Here is a 24,084-nt window from a genome sequence, read left to right as displayed (position 1 = left end):
GAGACTGAAGACTTCAGCATGAGGAAAGCTAAGAATAGGCTTTATTGATGACAGGGAACAAGATTGCTACTCTGAGCCTTAATTTGCATTCGTGAGATTTTACTGCTTTTGAGTGGTTTTTAACAAAATTATTTATATAACAGGACCAAAACCTTATTTTGCTTGAATGTCATATGGAACAGCAACTAACCAATCTGAATGCCATCTGCCTGTTACAGATTATTTACCTAAAAAACAAGTAATCCTGAAGAGCCTTTTATTCTGCTTGCACTGAGTACAGAGCAATACGACTCTTCTACGTAAACTCTTTTAAAGAAATGATTGATAATATTCTTTAAATAATAGGCATGTACATCCTTACTAAAGGTACGCATGTTTAGAAGTTCTTTAAAGATACCATCATCAAATAATTCAGCTGATGTTCTTGGCCAAGTCTGTAGACTTATTTGAGAGCAGCAAAAATGTTATGATGTACAAACACATATCCATTTGATGGGGAAGAAAAGGTAAATAGCTTCCTTCTCTAAACCAGATGGGTGAGAAGAGTAACCATGCTATTTAGAAAAGCTGCAGCTGATGATACAAAACATAATGCAATGCATAACACAGACTGTTCTATATAAAAGAGTGAGTTAGAAACTGGAGCTAATGATCCCCTCAGGTTTCAGTGATGAGATCTTCCCTGGAAAATTACATCTGATGTCCTCTATTTATACCTTATTTTTGGTGACTGCATAACCATCAGATCTATTTCATTGATCTTATGCATTGACCCAATAAGTAAAAATGTCCTCATTTCCAAAAACATTTCAGACTGGAGGCTTTTTTCAATCACCAGGTACACTGGTAAATTGGGACCACCTTCAGTATTAGTATTATCTGAGGATTACATGACCAGAAGTATCCTCCTGATATATAGTTTCCCATCTTCTCATCCCAGAGTCAATCATGTCATATAACTCTGTTCATAAACCAATTAAGATCCATCTTTTAGTGCAGCAGATGATCAGCAGCCTCTCCTTTTACCAAAAGTAACTGTTCTGTTTGCTAGCAACCTTTTCCCTAGATTTCCGTGTGATCTTGAGTCTAATTTATGAAATTTTACCTTCCTTACCCATTCAAATGATTCTTTTACTATTTAAAAGATTTAAATCCTAATTCTATTTAATTTTGAAAAATCACTAATTTTACATGCAACATTCTTCTGTAAATAAATACCACTTGACGTAAATGATATCTAGAGAAGTCTTGTTTATTCTTGTTCTTCTTCATTTCCTGGTACTTTAATTCATAAATATAGGGTTAATACAATAAATCTGACATTCTTGATGAAAACACAGCCTCGATAATTTTCAGAAATAAGACATTAAAACCAGTGATTAAACACCTATTCCCTAAACGGCCAAAAACCAGAAAGTGTTCTTCTAAGATCCTGCTTTTCACCCAGCATATTAAAGGCAAGGACTTGTCCAAGGTTTCAGATCCCTTCATCATGCTAGCTCAGCTTCTGTTGTACATTTTTAGCATGTAGTTAGACTGATATAATTACTACTTTATGCAGCTGCGAGGAAATATATGTACCGCTGTAGCTGCTTAACTCCAGCGTACCAAACACAACACACAGTCTTGCAAGGCTTGGAGCAACATCTGCTCTCAAAAAATTGCTATAATAAGACTCCCTAGGCTGGGGCTGTTGGATGCCTGACCCTAATCTTGTCAGGATGGTCAAATGCAATGTATCGTTCAGCCAACTGTCTTGGCTTCATTGGGTGAATGAGTTTAAAGACATGTAGAGTGTTGCTGAACAGAGGTAAGATAAATGGAAAAGGCACTTCGGTAACACTGATGCACGTATTAAAATAATGCTATATTAGGATAAGGTAGTATCTGGACAAATATTATTTTCTGCAGTGCCTCAATTATTTATCTTTATGTGATACCTTGAACTGCTGCTGCATACAGTGTCAATTTCTGCACTTTACAGTATGTGTCCAAACTGGGAACTGTTGCTTTGAATTTTCTCATGCGTTTCTCTTAAATCTCAGTGAAAGGAAGACCGCTGAATAAAGCTTTATTTTTAGCGGATTTCTCAAAGTAATTTATATTTTTGGGGAGGGCAACAGTCAGAATATTGGCTTGTCACTACTAAAATACTAGATATTTTAGTGTAAAATATCCAACATTTTAAAGAAATTGCAAAATATATAGCACTAGCTGTTTCTTAAAACATTTAGTCTGTTTTCCATCCTCCTTATTTCTTTGCAAAAGTATGTATTCACCGGTCCTTGTTTGATTGTGAATGTTTAAGCTAATTAAGTTCTAAAGTTTCACTCCACCAACCACTTTTTGTTTGCTCTTTAGTAAAATTTACAACTGTAATTCATTTGTCTTCCTAGTACAAAAGTAGCTGCCTCCTGTTGGATGAAAGAGTAGGTTGAAGGATGCCTTCTGTTCATTGCTGTCTGATATTATTGAACTCCAGCTGGGAAAACAGTTGATTTAATCAATATTTTCCTGGCCTACCCTGCACGTGTCACTCCCTACCCTACACATCCAGGCTGTCAAGGAGACCATTCTTTTCTAAGCAAGCTATACCCTTGTTTCCAAAGCAAAAGCAGATTTTGGATACCTGGGCTGCTTTCACTCCACTTCTTCCAACCTCTTCCAGTTCTTTTTGAGGACATGCAGCTCCTCTTCCCATAAGACATTAGTACTGTCATAATTTGGAAGGGTTCAGAGCTACCTGACCCCATTTGCAAGCCCTTCTGTCCACCCTTTGCTTTCACTTTGCCTGTACAACTCTAAAAGCACTTTTCCGCTCCCTGGCTGAAAAGGCTGAGGCATCCATCCCTTACTCCCCACTTTCAGGACCAAGTGGACTTTAGGATTATGCTGCAGGGTTGGAGAACATCTGGAGTTACTCAGTCTCCAGAGCTCTGGGGCCGGTGTCCTTGGCCCAGCGGAGGTTTCACCTGCTTCCACAACCTTGACTCAAAAATAAGGACGGTGTGGTCTCCTTGATTTCAAGTTTTATTTTGACACTTACTGTGGCAGCTTTAACATGTTAACTCTTAAGAAGGCAACAGGAAGGGTACCTCTGACTTTCTTTAAGTTTATTCTGTTCTCCAATTATTTAGTGTACTGAAGAAGTCCGCACCATTAGATGGGAAGCTGATGCAGTGACAGCATTCATGGCATCTTCCCTGTGCGTATGGAGGACACTGGAAATGCCAATCTCTTATTTCAGGTAAGTTTTCTATGGCGAATACCTGAGCAGTCCTGCTGTGCTCATCTTGTGCTCAGGCAGGTTTGAATCCAATTTCACTTTACTTTACTTTAGAGCCTTATGCAGAAATATAAACAAAGTTTGACCACTCTATAAAATCCCCAGAACATAATAAGCATCTGATCACGTTTTTAACCAGTCTAGGATGTGTGCCCTACAGTTCTACTCTAAGCAGAAATTTTCCAGTGAACATAGATCACCTACAGCACGTTCTTGTAAGACTATGCTTGAGTAAGAATTAGTTTTGAGGACTCAGCTCCTCTGTGTTCCTTGTTCATGATGGAGCAATGCTATTCCACCCCATAAGCAGTGATTTTAATAAGGAAGGAAACCAAAAGATTTCTCCCTCTGCAAGCTGAATTCCCATTTTACAGTGTTCTATAATTCTAATTCTGGTTTCAGCACTTCAGCAGGATAAGTGGCACGCATTTTGCTCTTTTCCTGTCACATCACCATTGTGTAATAGTGGATTTAGCAGCATGAAAGGCAGATTTTAATCTCTTACTACCTCTCATGTCTCCCTCTGAAGCCAGTAATAGCCATGCTCCCTGAGGGTGTTCAGGACTGTTTTCAGGGAATGAAAGACTGTTCCTTCTTTTGGACGGTGAATGGAATCAAGTGTGAAGCTGCAAGTAGTTTGTCCTTGGATGAGGAAGGAAATATTTGGTTTACTGCTGAACTTGGTGGTCAGGAAATTGCACAAATTGAATACATAAATTTTTCGCAGATGCTGTGTTTCTACCAGATTTGGAGGAGGAATGGAGGTTTGAGAGTATAATTTTGAAACATTGCGCTTAGAATTTAAACTAGATGCATTGTGGCAGCAGTGGTATCTAAAGCCTCTTTGCAACTCTCTTCCACTTCTTACTACACTTTTAATTTGGCTCGTCATGCACTATGTGTTTCATGTAGGGAGTAATATACCAAACTGATTCACTTGCAGATTTGACTCTGAGACTGTCTGCTCTATAGTAACAAATAAAGTGTTATGTCAGGTTCTGAAGACAAAAGCAAAAAGAGTTTTAGATATTCTCAGGCCATTTATCTCCTGAAACAGAAAGGAGTGAGGTACTAGGGAAATGACAGAATTAGGGACATGTTCTGTAGTCCTATTACATCGATCATTAAAGCAAAGAAGCTATCAGGTATAAAGAGCACCTGGTCCCATAGAAGGCTTTTGCTCTCCAAGAGTCTTTTATATTGAACAACCACAAGATAAAGCATAGCTTAGTAGATTCTTCTTAAAGTAAAGAAAAAAATATAGGCAGAAACTAGGATTAAATAGACAATACTTAACCAGGCTTCTTACTTAAGGATTATCAACTTGTGAAGTGAAAAAGTAGAGATACGAAGAAGCTTTAAAGATATCTGTTAGCAAAATTATGACATTCCTGTTTCTATGAATATAGTTGCTGTGGCCAGCTATGTCAATCAGGCTGTTAATGTAATTGCTCTAGGTCATTTTCGGAGAGGAGAAAAACAATTCCTAAATTAGAAGAAATGTTGATATCCCTCAAAAAACTTCTAATAATTTTGATGGGGGAAAACTCTGTGTTCTGTCTTGTTATTCTTTGATTAAGTAGATGCAGTTTGTAAAAGAGCATGAGTACACTTCAGTTGAACTGTCAGATTTTAGTTCATGCATTGGACAGTCTCTTCAAATGTGTGTTATAAGAGTGATATAGCAGCCTTATCATTTTTATATGCCTGAAGCAGATGTTCAATAAATTTGCCAGAAGCACCAGCGGTTCCCTAAAGTGACTTTTCTGCCAGCAGGGAGAAATGCATTAAACCCAGATTTTCAAAACTGTTTTGTGGGAAAGCACAGCTGCCTTAATGCCAGAAGTACAGGTATCTGAAACATCAGCAGTGTCAGCCTTTGCAGTCAGACTTTTGCAGGTAAAATGAAGCTTGTAAGAAACCGGCTTCCCTTATTCTGTAAGTGCAGTGGCACAGTAATTGAATGTGTAAGATGGGGTCTCACACAAGCTTGCAGTACAGTTTCCAGGTGTGTTAAGCCTCTGTCTGTGATGTGGGTTGCACTTCATTTACTGAAATAGCGTCCACGATTGATTTGCATCCATCTCAAGGCATTCAATAATTCGAGCAGGTTCAAGCAGGCAATGAAGACTAGGCAACGTGAATATTCTGTCTGAAAGAAGATCTTCCTTCATCCCCTTTCTCTGCTGCTACTCTTACCCTCCTTAACGAACACACAGCCACAGTGCATGCAGCTAGTGACGTAAGAAAATACACTGTACGTTGTTCAGTGGAAGATGTCTCATCCCCACAGCAGAAGGCAGCTCTTCTGAACCCCTTCCAAGGACTGAGTGAGTGGAGTGAGAGATGCCAAGTGACTTAAGTCAGGTGTCAGATCTGCATGTGCTATTTCTGACACCGGCATGGTTTCACTGCAGCTCTGAGACAAATCTCTTTCTGTGCTGCAGCTTGTTTTCCGAAATACAAGGAAGTGTTTTGTAAAACATGGACTATTTCCATCACTGATGTAAAATTAAAATAAAAAAACCTTTCTGTTCTTCTGCTGACCCTGTGTGGAAGACACACTGATGGCATCAGATAGCACAGGCACATAGTGAAGACACAATGGATAGCACAAATAGTTGGCCTGCAGTCCAGTTCTTTGATTTTAAACACAGCAGATTACACATGATGGCTGCCAGATGGTTTATTATTATCTTTAGTATCCACGGTTGAAAAAACAGAATGAATATTCATAAAATTGAGAAGATTTCTGCTACTTAAAAGTGCACTAAATTGGAAACTGCCCACTAAGTAAATTTTCTGCTAGCTTTTCTAATGGGATAGAGTGCACTGAAGTCTTGTAAGTGCACTTTGCCTGTATGAGGCGTTTTCCTGATGTTTCCTTACTCTAAATAGGGGGAATATGCTGCTCTCTTAAGAACTTCTGACACGCGGATGTAGGCAGAGTTCATTTTTCATTAGAAACCTCAGTGACTCCAACTGACACATGTGACGACATTACACAATTGGTATCAAGACATGCATTGATATGATTTCTCCAATGAGTTTCGTACGGTAAGTGATTGGCCTCTCCTGCTTTTCAGTGCAGGCAGCATCTGCTTTTGTCCCCATCCTTAGCTGAGCTGAACTTGTGTATGAAGCGATGTACAGGATGCAGGTATCGAGGTGCTGGCATCTGGGGGATGCAGGGGTGGCCTCTGAGAGGAGTGGCCAAGGCTGCCCCATGCGGACAGAGACGGTTCCAGCCAGCTCCAACCAACCCACCGCAGGGCATGGCCAAAGTGCCGTGGGGAAAGCCTGTGTAAGAAAGGGCAAAAAGCTGCACAGTCAGTGAGGAGTGAGGGGAAGAGCACAAGAAACAGTCCTGCAGACACCAAAGACAGAGCAGGAGGAAGGGAGGAGGTTCTCCAGGCACCTGAGCAGAGACTCCCCTGTAGCCCCCAGAGGAGACCACGCTGCCACAGCTGCCCACACTCAGCATGTGGAGAGGAACACGCTGGAGGTGGTCATGTCCTGAAGGAGCTGTGGCCCATGCAGAGCCCATGCTGCAGCAGGTTTATCCCGAAGGACTGCAGCCCATGGGAAGGGGCCACCCTGAAGAGGGGAAAAGAGTGCGGAGGAAGGAAAGGCTGAGAGGAGCTGTTATGGACTGACCGCAGCCCCCCATTCCCCATCCCCTGTGCTGCTCGGGAGGAGGAGATGGAGGAGTTGGGAATGAGAGAGTGAATTTGAGCATGGAAAAAAGGAAGCCTGTGGGGAAGGTAGTTTTATTTGTCTTTCTTTCTCAGCATGGTACTCTATTTTAATTGGGAATAAATTAAATTAATTTTCTCCAAGTCAAGTCTGTTTTGTTCATACAGTAATTGGTAAGTGATCTCCCTGTCTTTATCTTGACCCATGAGCTCTTTCATCTTATTTTCTCCCCAATCCTGCTGAGGAGGCGGAATGAGAGAGCAGCTGGATGGACACCTGGCAACCAGCCACAGTCAACCCACCACAATCATTTACAACAGAAACTGGTACACTTTAGGAGTCACTCTTGGTATGTACAGCTACTCAGCTAGATTATTTTTACCAGTCCACATTACATGTGCTTAGTTGCTATGTTTTGTCTCTGTGGACACGTTGCTACCCACTTGTTTTTAAAACTTTGCAGATGTACAATGTACTCAGAAGACAGGACTACAGTACCATTCAGAGAAGCTGCAGCTCACTCTACCCCTGTTAATAAGCTGGGTTTTGTGAAATTTTGGGGGGGGTTGTGAATACATTCATTTCTCTGATAACAGGCTGGAAAATTTGGTCTCAAACTTATTAGTGCAAAACCACGGTGGTTATAATTTAGTAAATCTTCAGATTTAGAGGAATTGCTCTAGGAGGTGTATTTTGTGTCTTAGACAAATCACATCAAGGTGGTGTTTTTCAAGAACTGTGAGAGAAAAAGCATTAGGCTATTAAAGGTCAATTTTCCAGGCTTAGGCAAACAGTACTTGCTGTCAAGAATAGTTCACGTATTTCGCTGTGATGTGCTTTTCAAGGATGAGTCCTGGCTTAGTAAGTAAATGAACTTGGAGTACTTAGAATATTTTTCCCTGGAGAAAAGAATCTGGTAAAATCTTCATGCTCACTGCTGCATGCAGGACGTGATTTTTAAGGAATGAGAATTTTCTCCTGTCATCCCATATCTTCCTGGGACTTTCTACCAATTCAGTGGCTATTGTTATTCTCTAAGCAAATGGAAGTTTGGAACAGGTTAGAGACTTTCTTAAAATGCTAGCTCATGAAACTGGAAGACCAGCTGAGGTGTCTATTTCCACCCCAGTAAAATGGATGAGAGGAACCTACCTGGTTTTGCAAATGGAATATGTTACCCCCACTTCTTAAGCTAGAGAGCACTTTGTTTTCATGAGATTAAACCTTCAAGCAGCTTTGGAACCGAAATCACTTTTTGCCCCTTTGTTTCTTTTCAAATTTTTTTTGCGAGTCTGATTCACATTTTTCAGGCCTTAGAGTTCAGGTGGTTCACTCTTAACTACATGATGATGAAAATACTTTAATAATGCAAAAAAGAAATCTGTCATACATGAGCAAAATTACCTGGAAACAGTGACCTTTACTTTCTAAACTCTACCAGATTTTCTGTTTTTAATTGCATGTGCTGATTAAACACGTACATTCCTTTTCTAAAAGCATCGAAGTTGTGCCTTCCTACTCATAGAGTGCAACTTCTTAGTGAAGAGTAAATTCTCTAACATGTATTTTCATCAGTTTTTCAGACTGAAACACAGGGGAATACTCTTTGTCAATAGTTACGGAAAAAACACTTGAATAAATGTTGTCCCCACTGATGGGTTTTTTTGTCTCTTAAAATTTGTCAAGAATTGCAGAAGTCAGGAACTATCTTTGAGATTGCTGTGGTGGTATGAAACAACTTGGTAGCGCAGTCAGTGCTGCATAGCACAGTGGTGACAAAATTCCTCTTGAGAAATATAAAGTATAAAAGGTCGAAATAATTTCCTACATCTTTCTTTCAAATTAAAATGCATGCTGGTGTTATTTTTTGTGTATTGCCTCTCAGGATGTAATAACAAATGCTGGCAGTAAGATAAAAAGACACCAGTTTCCTTTTCGTTTTCTTTGTCCTATCCTATTAACAGATCTTGCTCCCAACTGTTTGGGACTTCGGACAGAAAAACTGGAAGGAGAAAACAAAACTTACAAGTTTTTTCAATCTGACCTCAATAATGTAAAAAACTGGCATGGTGGCAGTCAATAGGCTGGCAAAGGTTCAGATAAAACTTTTTGGATATGCTATAAAGTAAGTTACTGTAATCACCTGAGTCCATTCTGCATCAGTAGCTGTTGACCAGACACAAACCATGGATGTACCTTACAGGCCACTGTTTCCATGTCCTCTGTTGTGGGTTATTAACCATGATGGGCTATTAGCTAGTAATTCTCTACATGCAGATGAATATTTATAGGAGTTCTCAGTAGAAATATATTTTAAAGGGACTGCAGGGTCGCCTTTATCCAGGATATAAAACAAAACATCTCTGTAGATTTGAAAGACTATTTTATTCTGTTTGAAAAAAAAAAAAAGGAAAAATTCTGTCACTCACCACATCTACAAAGCAGAGTACGCTCGCAAACTGCAGCAAAGCTGTGAGTTGCAAACACAGCTGTTCAAGGAATACTTAGTAGCCTGAGGGGAAAAATGGCAGAATTACTAAAGTGCCTTCACTGGGTAAATTACATTTAATTTCAAGTATTTCTAGATACTGAACAAAAGAAAAATACTGTGGCCTGTCCTGGGCTTCCAGAGTTAGTTGCGTGTCCATCTATAAGCACAGATGCATATAGATAGCAGAGATGACCACCTACGGATTATTTGTAGCCTGGGAGACATGCCTTAGTGCGCTGGAGCTGAATCTGCTCCTGTTTCCCACTGAGTCCCTCTGTGCCTGGGTGCTCAGAGGGAATGTGATGCTCTGTGTGCTGTGAATTCCTGTGCCCATTCATATACCACTAATCTTGCCTCTTGGATAATCCCAGACTCTATCCCAGCAAACACTGACAGATCAGATGCAATTACTGCTGTGAAAACAAATTATGACTTACTTATTAAATGTAAGATTTCTTTTCAAGGCTAGTGGTGCCAAGCATGTTATGTATGTTCTTCAACTTAAGTTTATATGATCACTTTACAAATATTAATTGCTAAATTGTTTCATTAATACCTTTTGGTGAATTTTATGATATTTAGTATCCTTCTGAAGGAGCAATAACTTTTACTTATCCTATCTTTTTTTTTGCTCTTAGGGTGGGGGAAAGGTGGTGGTTGCCTTTTGTTTATTTGGTGCTTTTTTTAAGATAAAATAGTATGTGTTGTATAAGAGTCCCAGAAAGTCAGTGATGTCACCTTAATACTTTATAAATGCCTTTAGTAGCCTTAAGTACTTAAGTAACCTTGCCAACAATGTAGAAAGTGTTTACAAAACTAATTTTAAGGCATCTAATAAAGCTTATGAGAACCACTGCAAATTAATTAATAATAACAGCAATAATATAAAGAAAAGAAGAGGAATAATTACAGATTGATTGCCACCTAGTCATCTCCTCAGTGTAGGCTATCACAACTCTATCTGATTTTAGTTCTCTTGTTAGCTGGTATCAGTAGAACTCTGTTTTGTCCCTGTATGCATCATGACTTTGGTAGCAGACAGATTTCTGCATATGTACTCTTTTGTCACTTAAGAAAACAGGTATAGAACATAACACAACAATAAGCCACTAATTTACAGGTTTATTGCTGTGTATTCAGAGTTGTATGTTTTCAAATACAAGAACACTGAGAAGCTCACAGGCAAATTAAAACAGAAAGGGTCCTGACAAGGAAGCACTAAGCCTGCGTGAAAAAAGGATGGGAAGATGGAAATAGAAACTGTACAGAAAAAATAATTTACATCAGTGATTTTATGATAAATGTGCAAATTACAAACCAACTGGATTTGCCTGCATTGTACCCAGACATCCATCTAAGACAGAACCTTCAAAGCAGCTTTATTTTTTCCGGAATGATTGCTCTTCTGTCACTCAGTCTGACCACCAGCTGGATAAGGACAAGCCAATTAAACACTCTTTGGATCATGTCTGGTGTATAAAAATAGCCACACTTCAGTAGTCAGGTCAAAAGTAGCTCTGGTCCACTCTCCTGTCTCTGGCAATAGCATGTCCCTAGAGAACAGGTACCCCTCAGTCACCCTCTCTGCTTCCAGAAGCCTGTGGCCACTCAATCAAATAACAAGTTCAATAAATGGGTTTCATGGGCTTTCCCTCCATGAAATTGTCTAATTGCTTTTTGAACTCATATTTACTTTTAGCCTCCATACCACCTTGTGGTAATCAGTTCCACAGTATCACTGCACAAATATTCTTTTTTTAAAGAAATCTGAGTGATCCTTTCTCAAGTTATTTTGCAGAGATATTTCAAAGAATTCCAGAAAGGCTGTCTTGAGGTCAAAGGAAAATAAGACTTTTCAGTTCAGTGACCTGTGATTTTTATGGCCCGTAGCAAAGGGATCAGATAAAAATTCTAAATGGCGCTGCCTTCCTACATCTTTAAAGTCCAAGCATCTTATTCCTGTGGTTTGCAGAGACTGATGGTGCTAATATATAACACGGAGAGAGACTTAGTGAGAATTTTGCTATGGGGAAAAAGCTGGGGTCAGAGTTTAGTTCCTTGAAGCTTCTCCATAAAATACCTGTTGATTTCTCTGTCCCTATATTGTTGTCCTCATTGTCTGCAATGTTTGTTTCAAAACCTTCATTACATTTTCCCCTATATTTCATCACATCATGCGTAGAAAACTTGAAAATTCCTAGATACAGTTTACCAGAGCCTCAAAGGCCTTTATTTCATAACCTGTGATAGTAGCCTTGAGTCACTTCCGTTAGATATGAAGGTCTAAGCGCAGGTGCCATCTGGTACAGTGCTGAGAGGCTCTAGGTGACCTGGCTTATTTTTCCAATCATGCTCAGAGGAAACTAAGCACATGGTGCATATCTGATACAGGGACAACTTGGCCAATAGGTTTCTGTGTATGACTGTTGATGCTGGATTTAAGTCTTTGGAATTAAATTCTGTTTTTCACTCTGATGCATAAATTCAGCTGCTTCTTTCCAGGCCTCACGCTTCCTTTTATGGCAGAATTTTATTTTCATCCTTTCTTGAAGTGCCTTACATTCTCAAAGTCCTGCCAGTCTTTCTGCTATGTGTTTCTTTTCCTCTTCTGCTTTCCCTCCCCTGTATATTACATTGCCTGCAGACCTACAATGCAAGTTCTTCACTACTTCTGCATCCTCCCTCATTCTACTTCTGGGCTTTGCTTGTAGGGTCATACACACAAAGAAATACAATACTCAACTAACCTGGATGTGCAGATAAAGTAAGTATGAAAAAAATTGTGCTTTAACTAGAGAAGTATCTTCTCCTTAGAGGGAAATTGAGGATAGTATTAAACTGCTAAAAAGAACAGTGTTGACAGCATAGCCCTTCTAATCTGTGTGTACTTCATCACTATAACCCCCCAGTAAAGCTATCCCAACAGAAGCATGGCCTACAAAACTCCTTTAAAAGCAGTTTTTTCTCCTACTTGCACTTAAATCTAGTTTCCGTGTTTCCATTTTATTCTGGGCTATTGCACTGCGTCTTCAAGTCTTCTGTGTGTTCTCTCATTTCTTTTCTAATTACAACCTTTGCTGATAAGCACGTTGTGCTTGTTCATATGCTTATTTTGTCAAATGCTGCAGTGTAAAATTTAAGGGTTTTTTTCAGATTCCTCAAATAGATAATTTAGACAGCTTCAAGATTATCTTGAAGAGTTGCTTAAATGAAATGCGGATTTCTCTGGTGTTTTAACCTTGTCTTCTGTTAAGGACAAACATGACAAGAGATTCTTCCATGCCCTATGAAAGAAATATGCATGTTTTCATCGACTGATATGTTTTAGTCTTTGATACTCGCATATAAGCTGTCATTTTTTTCAGAATCACATTTGAAAATTAAAAAGGTACAAAAAACTATTGTAGACTCCTGCATTTACAAAAAACCCTAATTGTCTGTGGCTTCTGAAACCTATGGTTGAAACATCTCATTTTTTCCATTGAATAATGCTGTTATTCCTAGGGGCTGGGGGGGTGGGGCAGGGGAAAGCAACTCTGAGTTTTGTCGAACAAGAAATTTGGTAGGTATACACTTGGAAAATTCTGTGTTGGCATTTCCAATTCCTAGCTACTGAAAATTTAGATTTGATGAACAAAGATTAAAAACTGAAGACTGCTACTTCAGTCTACCTTTCTTTCACTTGCGGTTCATGTTTATTACAGATACAGCATTCTTTGCCTGCTAGTGATATTTTCAAGTGGAGTATTTCCGAATACCACTTCACATGTTTCATATTTATTCTGGTTTTATTCAGTATTTTACATAGGTAATCCCTGCTGCTTCTCAGTATTGCAGGTCTTGATCCTATAACTGACAGCATGTTAGCAGGCAGCTATTGTTGCTCTGGGGACACTATTGGAAGCGGTGCAAGGAAGACTAAAGATTAGAAAAATCATATTTTAATGATCGCTACATGTTGCTATTGAAGTCCTCCAGGCATCCAGGTGCACTTTTTTCCCCGTCTCTCTCTCCTTAGCAGCATTGCCCTGACTGCCTGCAGACTGTGTTTTATGCAATGCAGTTATAAATATGCGCTGAAAGCCTGTTCCAGTCACAGACCAGCTAGTTCCAGCTCTTTTGCAGTGAAGGCTTGTACCTATTTCTGAGAAATATTTTGGAATTCTGATCTTACATGATTAGCGTGTCCCAGCTCTTTATTTGCCTAAAGAATTAAACAGAATTAAAGATCCTGGATGACTACGTGAACCTGTGTGCTGTGACATAGAGTCTGCCCTAACCCTTCTGCTGCAGGGCCCGGGCCGCCTGTCAAGGTTTGGTTACACCACCCTCACTGTGCACACCTGATGAGTGCACCACCACTCATCCCTCCTGTCACCTGAAAACTGAGTTTCGCGATGTTCCAACCACAGCATTCAGTTTCGAGATCAAATTTGTCTCTCGTGGCTGCTTTTGCAGCTGAACCAGCCTGAACCTCGGTCCAGAGGCAAACTCAGCTCACGCAGCTGTGCAGCACTCTAGGGACAGACAGACTGCGCTCTGCTCTGCAGAGTGAAGTAGGAATGTTCCTCGGGTAGTGCTCACCTTTTCTTTTGTGAGACATCACCAGAGTGCCATTGGTGAGACAACACCTTTACAGTAGGCTTAAGTGTTACAATTGTACTTCTACCTTCTATCAGTTTAGTCTTTAATGACTGCATGCCATAGCATATGCTGTAAGGCTTAAATACCGTAAAACTGTAAACTGCTGTGTACCACTATACAGCACAGACATTATGACATTACTCTACAACTTTCCACAAACACTTCAAATCAGCAGAAGAAGCAGTCCTCCACCCCCTCTACTGCTGGCAGCCCTCTTCCATGCCTGATTAATCCGTTCTTTTGTCCAACCCAATGTTTTGTGAGACCAGGAAATGCAAAACTTAAATAATGTTGTCTAAAGCTAACTATATTTATTAGTATTGAATTTTATTGCAAGTTTTTGCCTGGATCTGTTCTTACAGTTGCTCCCACATGCAACCGCAAACACTCATGCTGGCCTAAGGGAAGGGAAAGCATGGGACTGAATGTGCAGTGGCAGTGGGGGAGCAGTTTTTAGGACAACATTGGCTTATGCAAGAGTCAGATGCTTGCAGAACTGCTCTCTAAAGACAATGGCAAGTTTTTCATGCGTAGAGTACTGAACTGCTATCTTTTTTTTTCAGGTTATCCAAATCAAATCATGTTGCAGTTTTGGCCTATAAGGTAAGATTTGGACTCTGGTATACACAGAAGTAATGAAAATGAAAAGTCAGTTGCTACAAGGCAGCTGCACAAAAGGTATCCAAATATTAAAATGGGGTTGAAGGTTTAGTTAAAAGCTTGTGAATTATTGAAACAAAGGTTTAGAAACGACTCTCAAAGTCCCTGTGTGTTGCTTATTCAATATTCATCCAGTCTACATAGCTTTACCACCACAGATGCCAACATAAGATAAGAATCGGCATAATCAGTCCTCATGACCTGCTGAGGCCTTCAAACTGACTGTGCATAAAGACTGTAATCAGCTGGTGAAACCACGGTGTGCTAAAACTGGGCACCAGTAATCTTGCTAGGGTGCTATATTTACTTAGTCTATATTGGTAGTGATCTGTAAGAGGTTTAGAGTAGTTCTCAAAGGCATAGTTAGGGTTTCTGATTCTGAGAGGTGATCGTTCTTGGGAAGCAAGAATGAACATTTGTAGAAATAAATACTGAAAAAGGTTACCTGGTATATTTGATGCAATGGGTGCTGCTGGATCAGCCGATGACATTAATGCTATGGAAATTCACCACTGGTACACGAAATTTATGAAGGAGTGCCCATCTGGACAACTTTGTCTGCATGAATTTAAACACGTCCTGGATCTACAAAGACTTACTCCAGAAGCTAACAGCTATGTTGAACAAGTATTTCACACATTTGACATGAATAAGGTAAGGATTCATTCTGAACTTGCTGACTTTCTTATGGCTGTATCATGTGATGCATACAGTAACATGTCTCAGAGGGCTGGCAGTGCTGGCAATTCAGAGGTAATGGAAGTGATTCAAAGGTGATTCAGTAGAAAGCTAAGAGCAAATAAACATGAGTGGCAGGCAAACAATTTTGAATGCTCTCTTCCCAGTACATTTTGCCGTTTTGAAAATTGTGTACAGTCGTTCTAATACATGTTGAATAGTTTCTCATCTTTGAAACCCAGATTTTTATTCTTATATTCACTGTGTGTTAATAATTTGAAGTTTTATTTATATAACTCTGCTTGAAAAATCTTTTTTAAAGCAGTAAGTGTTTGGTTGGGTCCATAGGTACTAATGCTTTAAGAATATGCAATATAGACACAATATGGTTCCTTCTGTCACCAAATAAAATATTGCTGGATTAATTCCAAGCACCTTATGTGGCTTAGTTTGGTATCAGTCAATCCCCCTTTTCCAAAGACACATCTGTCTGGTTTTGATCCATCACCCCAGTTTGACTGCTTAACATCCTGGCTCATCCCAAAAGCATTCAGCGGCTGTTAGTTGTACTGCTGTCTTATGTTCTTCCAACTGGGTGTTCATACAGGTTCCTTCTAGCCATGAGACCCCGCCAGAAGACTGTGCCTTGTTATTTTCTCCTTAAGCCAAAATAACACTTTCTATCAAATGCTACAAAAGAAGCGGAGAGTCATCTGTAATTCCTACAGAAGTGTTTGTCCTTGACTGAAAAAAGGTTTAGACTGAATTGTCAATAATACATAATCAAAGTCTGCTTCCAGCTAATAGAACAGATGGGCCCATCATGGTATAAAAATTTAAAATAAAAACAAAAAGAAAAGCATTAGTGTTCTCTACCCACGTCACTCATCTCAATAAATTCAGAGAAGTAATGAAAAATGTGTTATTACATTACATGAATGACTTCAGTGGCAGGTTAAAACTGGTCCAAACTGTAGCCAGAACTACTCCAGAGAGTTTCAATTTCCAGAAATGGCCTTTCTGTTCTTTATTACAAAATGAATTATGTTTGTTTCAGAAAATGCTGAGAGTATAGCATGAATAAGCATGTAAATAAGCTTGTGTGTTTTTACATCCAACCTTTAATTTCTTGTATGGTGCCCAGTAGAGTAAAAATCCCCAGAGTCAGTACCTCTGTTACACTCTTTTCTTGTTAGGTATATTTCCACACACCCACCTGCCCCCAATTCCGCTTGCTTTTTTAGTATTATGTAATTTTTTCTTACATAATCTTCAAGTACTGTTCCTATAAAATCAGGCTCATCGCATGCTCTTTTCTTCCCCCGCCAATTACCAGATGGTTAGATATACTGGAATTGGATTAAGTAGCATCACCTAACTCAATAAATGTGCTAATTACAGATGATGAGCAAACTTCCAGTCCATAAACATGGAATCTGATTGGCAGAAATTGTCAACTTAATAAATCGATGCATTGTGTTACCCAGTAAAGCTTTATCAACGCTAACTTTCTTTATCAACGCTAACTTTCTTCTAAGTTTTTTCAGTTTAGCTTTAATGTGTACTGCAAAAAAATTACATTTCAGTGCTCTTGAAACATATTTTGAAATATTTTCAGAACTTATTTTAGACTAATACTTTCAAAGTTACTAGCGACTTGAGGATGTTTCAGAAAATTGAGAATGCAGCTGGTTTTAGTTACTGTTCAGAAAACTGGAGAGTCAAATAAACATTTCCTGAAAATCAGGCTTCTGTCAAGATGATAGCATACCAGCGCAGCACCAACCACAGGCAGAGGGAAATTAAGTGTTTGCCATGAGATTACTGAGGGTGTGAGAGGGAAGAAGAAAATACCCTTCAAATAGTTTTGCGCCAACAGAAATGCCAGGGAGAGCTTGCTACTACTGCTGATATTGGTCTATATATTTGAAAATATCTATTGTACCTAGTAAATGGTGCATCCAGTACAGGCAGAGAGTGCAGAATAAATGAGATGCAAACTTTCAGGGCACAGTTACTCTTTACCACCCTACCCCATTCAGCTTTCTCTACTATTTGTAGTTTTCATAATACTACGTGTAATCGCAACTGTAACAGTTTTCTTCACTTGTTTATATTATTATAGTATTGAGAATGTGCATATAGACACTGACATTTGCTTTTTATATACTTCAAGCATTACAACCCAACATATCACAGCTGTGAGGAATATTTTTCTGTATCTAGGTTATTTAGAGTACCTTTCTGTAAGGAAAAAATATTTTGCAAAGGTAGCTAGTCATTCTGTATGAAGACAAGCCTTAGATGAACCTGGAACCTGTCTAAACAGGGAAAGACCTCCAAACAGAAAAGATGGGGAGTTTTGGGGGGTTTGGGGGTTTTGGGCTTTTTCTGTGGGTGCCTTTTGGTTGATAGGTTTTTTACAAGACACTAATTGCAGGGCCTCCCTCCCACTACAAATAGCTTCACACCCAGGGAGTAGCTTGCCCAAGTTATCTGATGAATATTAAGACATATGCATTAAACTTGCCAGGTTATACACTCATCAGAGTTTGACTGTTACATAGTCCTAGTCATCAGTCTCTGACCCCCTTCTCCTCTTTCTCCATAACTTTTTAATCAATTGGCATATTTAAATGAAATTTCAAAGAGCAGACATTTCAGCTAATTCGTTCCTAAAGTTTTCATAAAAATTGGCAGCTGGGTAGCAGGGACACTCCCAGAATGAATGTACCCCTCATGCAGAATTCAGCTTTTATTCATTGTTTAAGGCAACAGCTGTCTGGCAAAATAATCAGGCACTTGTTTCTTTTTGCCTGTTGAGGATACAGGGTGGAGCTGGGGTACCAGGGTGCGGAGATTTAGAGGACAAAAGACAGAGCCTGTACAAATTTAGGCTTTTGTTTTGCTGTTCCCTTGTTTTGCATGTTTAATTAATGTTCCATGTTAGACAGAAAAAGATGGTTTAATGTTTTATCCATTTGGAAGTCTTCTCCCCATTTTAATGAAATTAAACAATAATTTGGCCTTTAGGGCTTCATAAAATCCACTATAAAACTCCTTATGCTAGGCTTATACCCTCGTTATTTAATAATGAGCTCCCACTAAAGATCTGATATTCATTTCCAGCTCTGCAAGATGTTCTAACAATCCTCTATTAGCTACTGTAATCTGAGGCATAGATTTTATTGTATATTTTCTTAACTGAGTTGTTGCAGCAATAGGCCCAGGGAAAAGTTATTTAGAAGGCAAGACTGGAACGGCACATTTAGAATAGTCATATACCTGCGACTGTATAGTCGGTAACCTTTTGCAGCTGGAAATAATATGAAGAATGTGACATCTACTCCCAGTAAAAGGCGGACAAGTTTTTCTCCTCTTCCAGTCTGTTTATATAATTTAGTGGCTACAAAGGCTTAAACACTTAGACAAATGAATCATATGAACTAGAATGTTTCGCCTGAATGTTGTTTTACTTTTTCCTTTTTAATAATAGAAAAAAAAACCCTATTTTTGATGAAATAGCAACAGTGTAATTTTTAATGAAATGGCAACAGTATAACTACAAGAGTCAGATACAACACATAGCATCTAGATAAGCTATAGCTTAGTTTTACTTTTCTCTTGCCTTGAATAAAGTCTTGTGAGAGCCTCACTAAAAAAAGCCTGTGGCAAACAAAGACCAGTACCTCTCAAGCCACATGCCAGGGTTTCATAAGCATCCCCTTTGGGATTCACACCACGTCTGTTTAGTTTGATATGATGTGTATATTTATCTGTTGTAATGTATGTTTCCTGTGAAGTCATTCTGTGGGGCTTCAGGCTGGCTTAGGGAACCAATCTGCACAGGAGGAATGAGATGTTGGCATACCAGCTTGCCAAGGGTAACACATATGGGATTTTTATGGCTTGGCACCGGCTTTCTCAGTAACAGTATCCTCATACTGTTCTTAATCATTCTGACTATATCGACACTTCTCTGAGAAGAGCATGACTTATGTGTAGTACAATCAAAATGCATTTGTCTTCTGGTCTTAATACAGAAATCCAGCTCAAGACTCTTCCACATTTAGCAGAACTGAGGGATCTTATTTCAAGAAGACTCAGCTCTTCACAGGTTAGGTGAACCAAGACTCTTCACCCTCCTTTACACTTCAGTGGAATAACAACCTACCTGATTTGGTCAGTGGAGACAGAATAAGCAGATATATCTTTTTTGTGAAAGAAACTATGTGTATGTCAAGGTTCTGAAGTGTCATAACATCTTGCCCACTGCGATGCAATTATATTTTGGAGTTGAAAATTACAGGGTTATTTTCTTTTTTTTTTTTTCTCTGAAGCCTAAATGTTTTTTTTTTCTTCTGTTAGAGGATCAGATTTTGTCTGCTGCTGTGATAGTAAAAATCACTGCCAGATCTTTGACATTACAGGATGAGGAAAAGAATTAGGGTTCTAATCTCTTGCAGCATGTATCTGTCATTTAGGAAGTGAGATTTCAAGCAAATAGCAGACTTTGGTGTGCTGCAAACTTCTCCCTGAACCTGAAACTGCTGAAGGTGCCTCTATCAGCTTCCAGTTACTATGATATTGAAAGTTTCACGCTTTAAATATTCAAATTTCTATCACTGAAAACCCATCCCTGAGACTGTGTGAACAGAACATGTGTTAAGTAGATTACACAAGTGAAGCAATATGATTACTTTTTAGTGCCTCCCCACTCTCTTACAGTTTCAGAATTATATAAATATAAGGACATGTTCCTAGTTCTTTTTACCTTAAGATTATATGAAAAGTATTTATCACATGCTTGGTTTAGACAGGATGTTAAGTCAAATTCAAAGTATGTACTTTTAATTGGAGAGTCATAGAATCATAAAATCATAGAATCATAGAATATCCTGAGTTGGAAGGGACCCACAAAGATCATCGAGTCCAACTCCTGCCCCTGCATCGTACAACACCAAAATACACACCATCTCTCTGAGGGCGTTTTCCAAGTGCTTCTTGAATATCTTCAGGCTCGGTGCCACGACTGCCTCCCTGGGGAGCCTGTTCCAGTGCTCCACCACCCTCTGGGTGAAGAACCTTTTCCTGATATCCACCCTAACCCTCCCCTGGCACACCTTCCTGCCATTCCCCTGGGTCCTAAAACCTCACGAAGAGTCTGACTTCAGTTAAAAAGTCCCCTTTCTGAATTTCACCAGCTTTCTTCAGGTTCTGATGTGTGAATTTCTCCAGGTTTTGTATTTAAATAATCTGATATTTCAAGTGAAAGATTATCAGAACATTTATTTTCAATGCTAATGTTATGATACTGTATGGTCTGTTTATGTATCTTCCTTCAGCTGGATGAACACTTACTGGCACACAACAGAGTCGCCATACACATCATTAGTATTTTGCAGGATTTATGAGTCTCCCTGTTTTCCAAGGGGCTGAACGCAAAGCCCTCCAGTCAAAGCACAGCAACACTGTTTCACAGTTTGGGAAGCATTCAAAGTCATCTTAGCCAGAGCATTTTTAGTGCAAAGCATTGTAAGTTTAGCAAGAGTACCAAAGCTGCAAACCTGACATAGGAGCTTGCAAAACACGAGCACAAATTTCATGTTTTACCTTCAAAAGTGCCCCTGCAGAAGCAGGTTGAGCCCTCAGAACGTGTTGAGGTAGCTCTGGCCAGACAGAAGCATCACCTATTGGCAAGCCTGCTTATGTTCAAACAGGTCATAGAGGAAGATCCTGTGGAGCTTCTATTTTTGCCTAATCCAGATCTGCAGGGATCTTTAAGAGGTTTATGGTAGTTTTACAGCTCCTGGTTTGTTGGTGAATTCTAGCTGCAGGTGAGCCAGACAACATAGGAGCACTGCACAAAGGCAAACGGTGCGGCGTGGATAGAGAGGAAGGGCAGACGGTGCTATGGGTGCCGGGGAATCAGCTGATGATTTTGCTTCAATAGAAGACAGTAAATGGTACCAGAAATTTATGAACCATTGCCCCTCTGGGGAACTTACTCTCCATGAGTTTAAGTTAATACTGGGTTTACATAGCATGAACTCTCAGGCAAACAAGTATGTTGAGCAGGTGTTTAACATCTTTGACAAGAATCAGGTAAGAAATTTTCCTGGACTATTTTCATTATGAAATGTATGTGGTAGCATGAACAGTAGAGGACTTTGGCCTAGTGATATCAAATAAGAAGCATTAGGAAACCAAGAATTGGGGTTTTTTCTCATCAATTTCCAGCAGCTGTGCAGCATTACTTAAACTGAGAAAACTGGATTTGTTTGACTCTTTTCAATGTCATTTAGGTTGTTTAAGAGAAGAACTCTTCAAAAATCTACTAAAACAGTTTGATTCTTTGTAGGTGGGGCTGGACTAGAGTCTTAAAACCTTCATGTTCCCCCTTTCTCACTACTGGAAGGTTGTGTGAATATTTGTGTTTTCACTCTCCTCTTAAAAAATTATTTTCCCAATCATTTCCAAATCAAAGTCTCTTCAGATCTATTGAGCTGCATTTTTGGACAGTTACAATAAATCTTTGTTATTATTATTATTACCACCACCATTTTAATTCTTATTTGCAAAGTTTGTAAAAGCGTAATATAGCTAGATTTACTTCACTACACACCCCTTTAAAAAAGCAAATTTTAAAGCTCAGCAGTTGAAAGAAGGTAGATTTGAAAAGATAAATGGAAAGAATCAAGAAATGCAGTCGAAAAAGTACAGTCGAAAAAAGGAATAGGCAGAAATCAGCCTTCCAGGAGCAGGAAGAAATAAGTGAAATGTAAAACAAGCACACAAAAAAGTCAAACTAACACAACTGAGGCACAAGTATTAAGAGACGGAAATAAATGTTCAAAGAGTGGCAGGAGAAAAGAGTGTCTCATCCCTTCTTCTTGCATTAACTGAAACCCTTGTGGAACTGAAATGCAAGCTGTGGAGAAGTGTTGAAAAGATAGTTAAAATCTTAGCAAGAGATTCATTTTCCATCAGAAACAGAGCTGATACTTGGACAAAAACAACATATGGGAATAAATGTGGTAGTTTGTGCAGCTGCAGTAAGAGGGAGAAGAGGAGGCTGACAGTGCCAGCTGTGAGATCCAGCACCTCGGGGTGTCTCTCCGCAGGGTCTGCCTATCCCTCTGGCCCAGAAAAGCACTTGGACAGGAATTACTAGATAGAAATATCACCATGCTCTTTAGCAACCACAACAAACCCTTGCCTTGCTCACCTGAGCCACTAGGAGATGCAAGTTGCTCACTGTCTGCTCTGTTTGGGAAAGACTTCAGGCACCAAGAAGGAGAACATCTCTGATCAAAATAACGGTACCTAATTAGGGAAGACAGGGTCTCCTTTTAATTAAATGTTTACTGTTGTCTTTCTCTGTTGGCTCGGTTTTCCCTCTTCCAAAATGCTTAACTCAGTGAATTTTATTGCTGGTGGAAAAAGAAGAAGAAAAAAAAAGAGAGAAATGATGATGCTTTAATATCCAAAGTTCTTCCAAATAGCTGTGCTGCGCAGGCAGATAAAAACAGGAATCTCGGATTTAGAGTTATTTAAGGATCAATATGTAACATTATTAATGGGAAAAATCCAATTTGCCTAAGCTGAAATCCTTCATGAAAACAGCCTGTGGCATCAAAGTGTCATTGGTGCGGGGGTTAATTCAGAGATACTACCCTTAACACAAACAATTGGGGAGTCTTCAAGCCTTCTCTTTGGAAGTATATAATATTAAACTTAATGATGTCCTTGTGGAGAGAGCTGTAGCATAGCCCATTAAGAGTATGGGAGTCCTTCTCAAAAACTGACCTGATCATATAAGATATTGGTTGCTCTCTGGCTTCAGTTGGACTGGAGGGAGGATGCAGTTTTTCATGAGGCACTCAGCACCTCAGAGGACTGTGCTCTTTAACTCCACCTTGTGACTATAAATGAAAAGGATAAGTGAGTGGGAGTGTCTTGTTCCTGCATCTCTAACAGCCTACAGTTTTGCACTGGTATTTATAGCTCCAAACTTGTCTGCGCTATAGTAATGCTCCAGAGCCACTTATGTCCTTGTGTAGAAGCTAATCAGTACAGAAGTATTATCGATACCTAACTCCTTCTTTGATGTTACAGAGGAAGAGGAATTCAGCTCCTGAAAGCTGTAAAATAAAAAGCAGAACTACAGCGCTGACCAACAGCAAGGAAACTTGTATTTAATTCACTTATCAGACCAAGCTGATTCTTGTTAAAGGAGTTACTGTAAAAGACTCATCTTCCGCTCAGGTTCTGTCATGAGGCTGGTGACCAAAACAGTGTATTTTATCTGGGGACCCATGCTGAGAGTGGGGGGAAGAGGGTGCAACTGCACACAAATACAAGATACCACACAGCATATTCCTGATAAGAAATGCCTCAAGGAGGAGCCCTAAGGGCTTTGTCTTTAGTAAGGATTAATACACCTACAATGGAGAGAATATAATAATGGGCATGTCTGTTCATACTCTCAATCTTTTCCATCCTTATTTAAAGCACAAATTGTAGCTATTCCTTACAGTAAATCCAGGATTAGACTTCTAAGTGTTGATAATGGTTTGCATATAATTCAACCACTTTGAGGATCTCCTCATTTTTCTTTTTCTAATAC

At 39.4% G+C, this 24,084-nt stretch overlaps 1 protein-coding gene across 2 annotated transcripts in view; it reads left to right on the top strand.

The window, feature by feature from the left end:
* GUCA1C (guanylate cyclase activator 1C) overlaps positions 1-24,084 on the top strand; it is a 47,420-nt gene that overhangs the window by 1,642 nt on the left and 21,694 nt on the right. The window contains exons 2-4 of one of the 2 annotated variants that reach the window (XR_010375586.1): positions 3,138-3,247; positions 6,185-7,331; positions 14,681-14,720. Coding sequence is in view for 1 of the 2 variants with exons in the window: in XM_064468268.1 (XP_064324338.1) it covers positions 15,240-15,431 (192 nt within the window). In the remaining variant the exon portion in view is untranslated. Of the gene's footprint in view, positions 1-3,137; positions 3,248-6,184; positions 7,332-14,680; positions 14,721-15,239; positions 15,432-24,084 lie in introns of those variants that run through there. The other variant, XM_064468268.1, reaches the window with a different exon arrangement.

The sequence above is a fragment of the Phalacrocorax carbo genome, chromosome 1 (genome assembly GCF_963921805.1).
Source record: "Phalacrocorax carbo chromosome 1, bPhaCar2.1, whole genome shotgun sequence".
Classification (NCBI taxonomy): domain Eukaryota; kingdom Metazoa; phylum Chordata; class Aves; order Suliformes; family Phalacrocoracidae; genus Phalacrocorax; species Phalacrocorax carbo.
The sequence above is the reverse complement of the archived record's forward strand: the minus strand, read 5'-3'. Positions and strand labels throughout refer to the sequence as shown.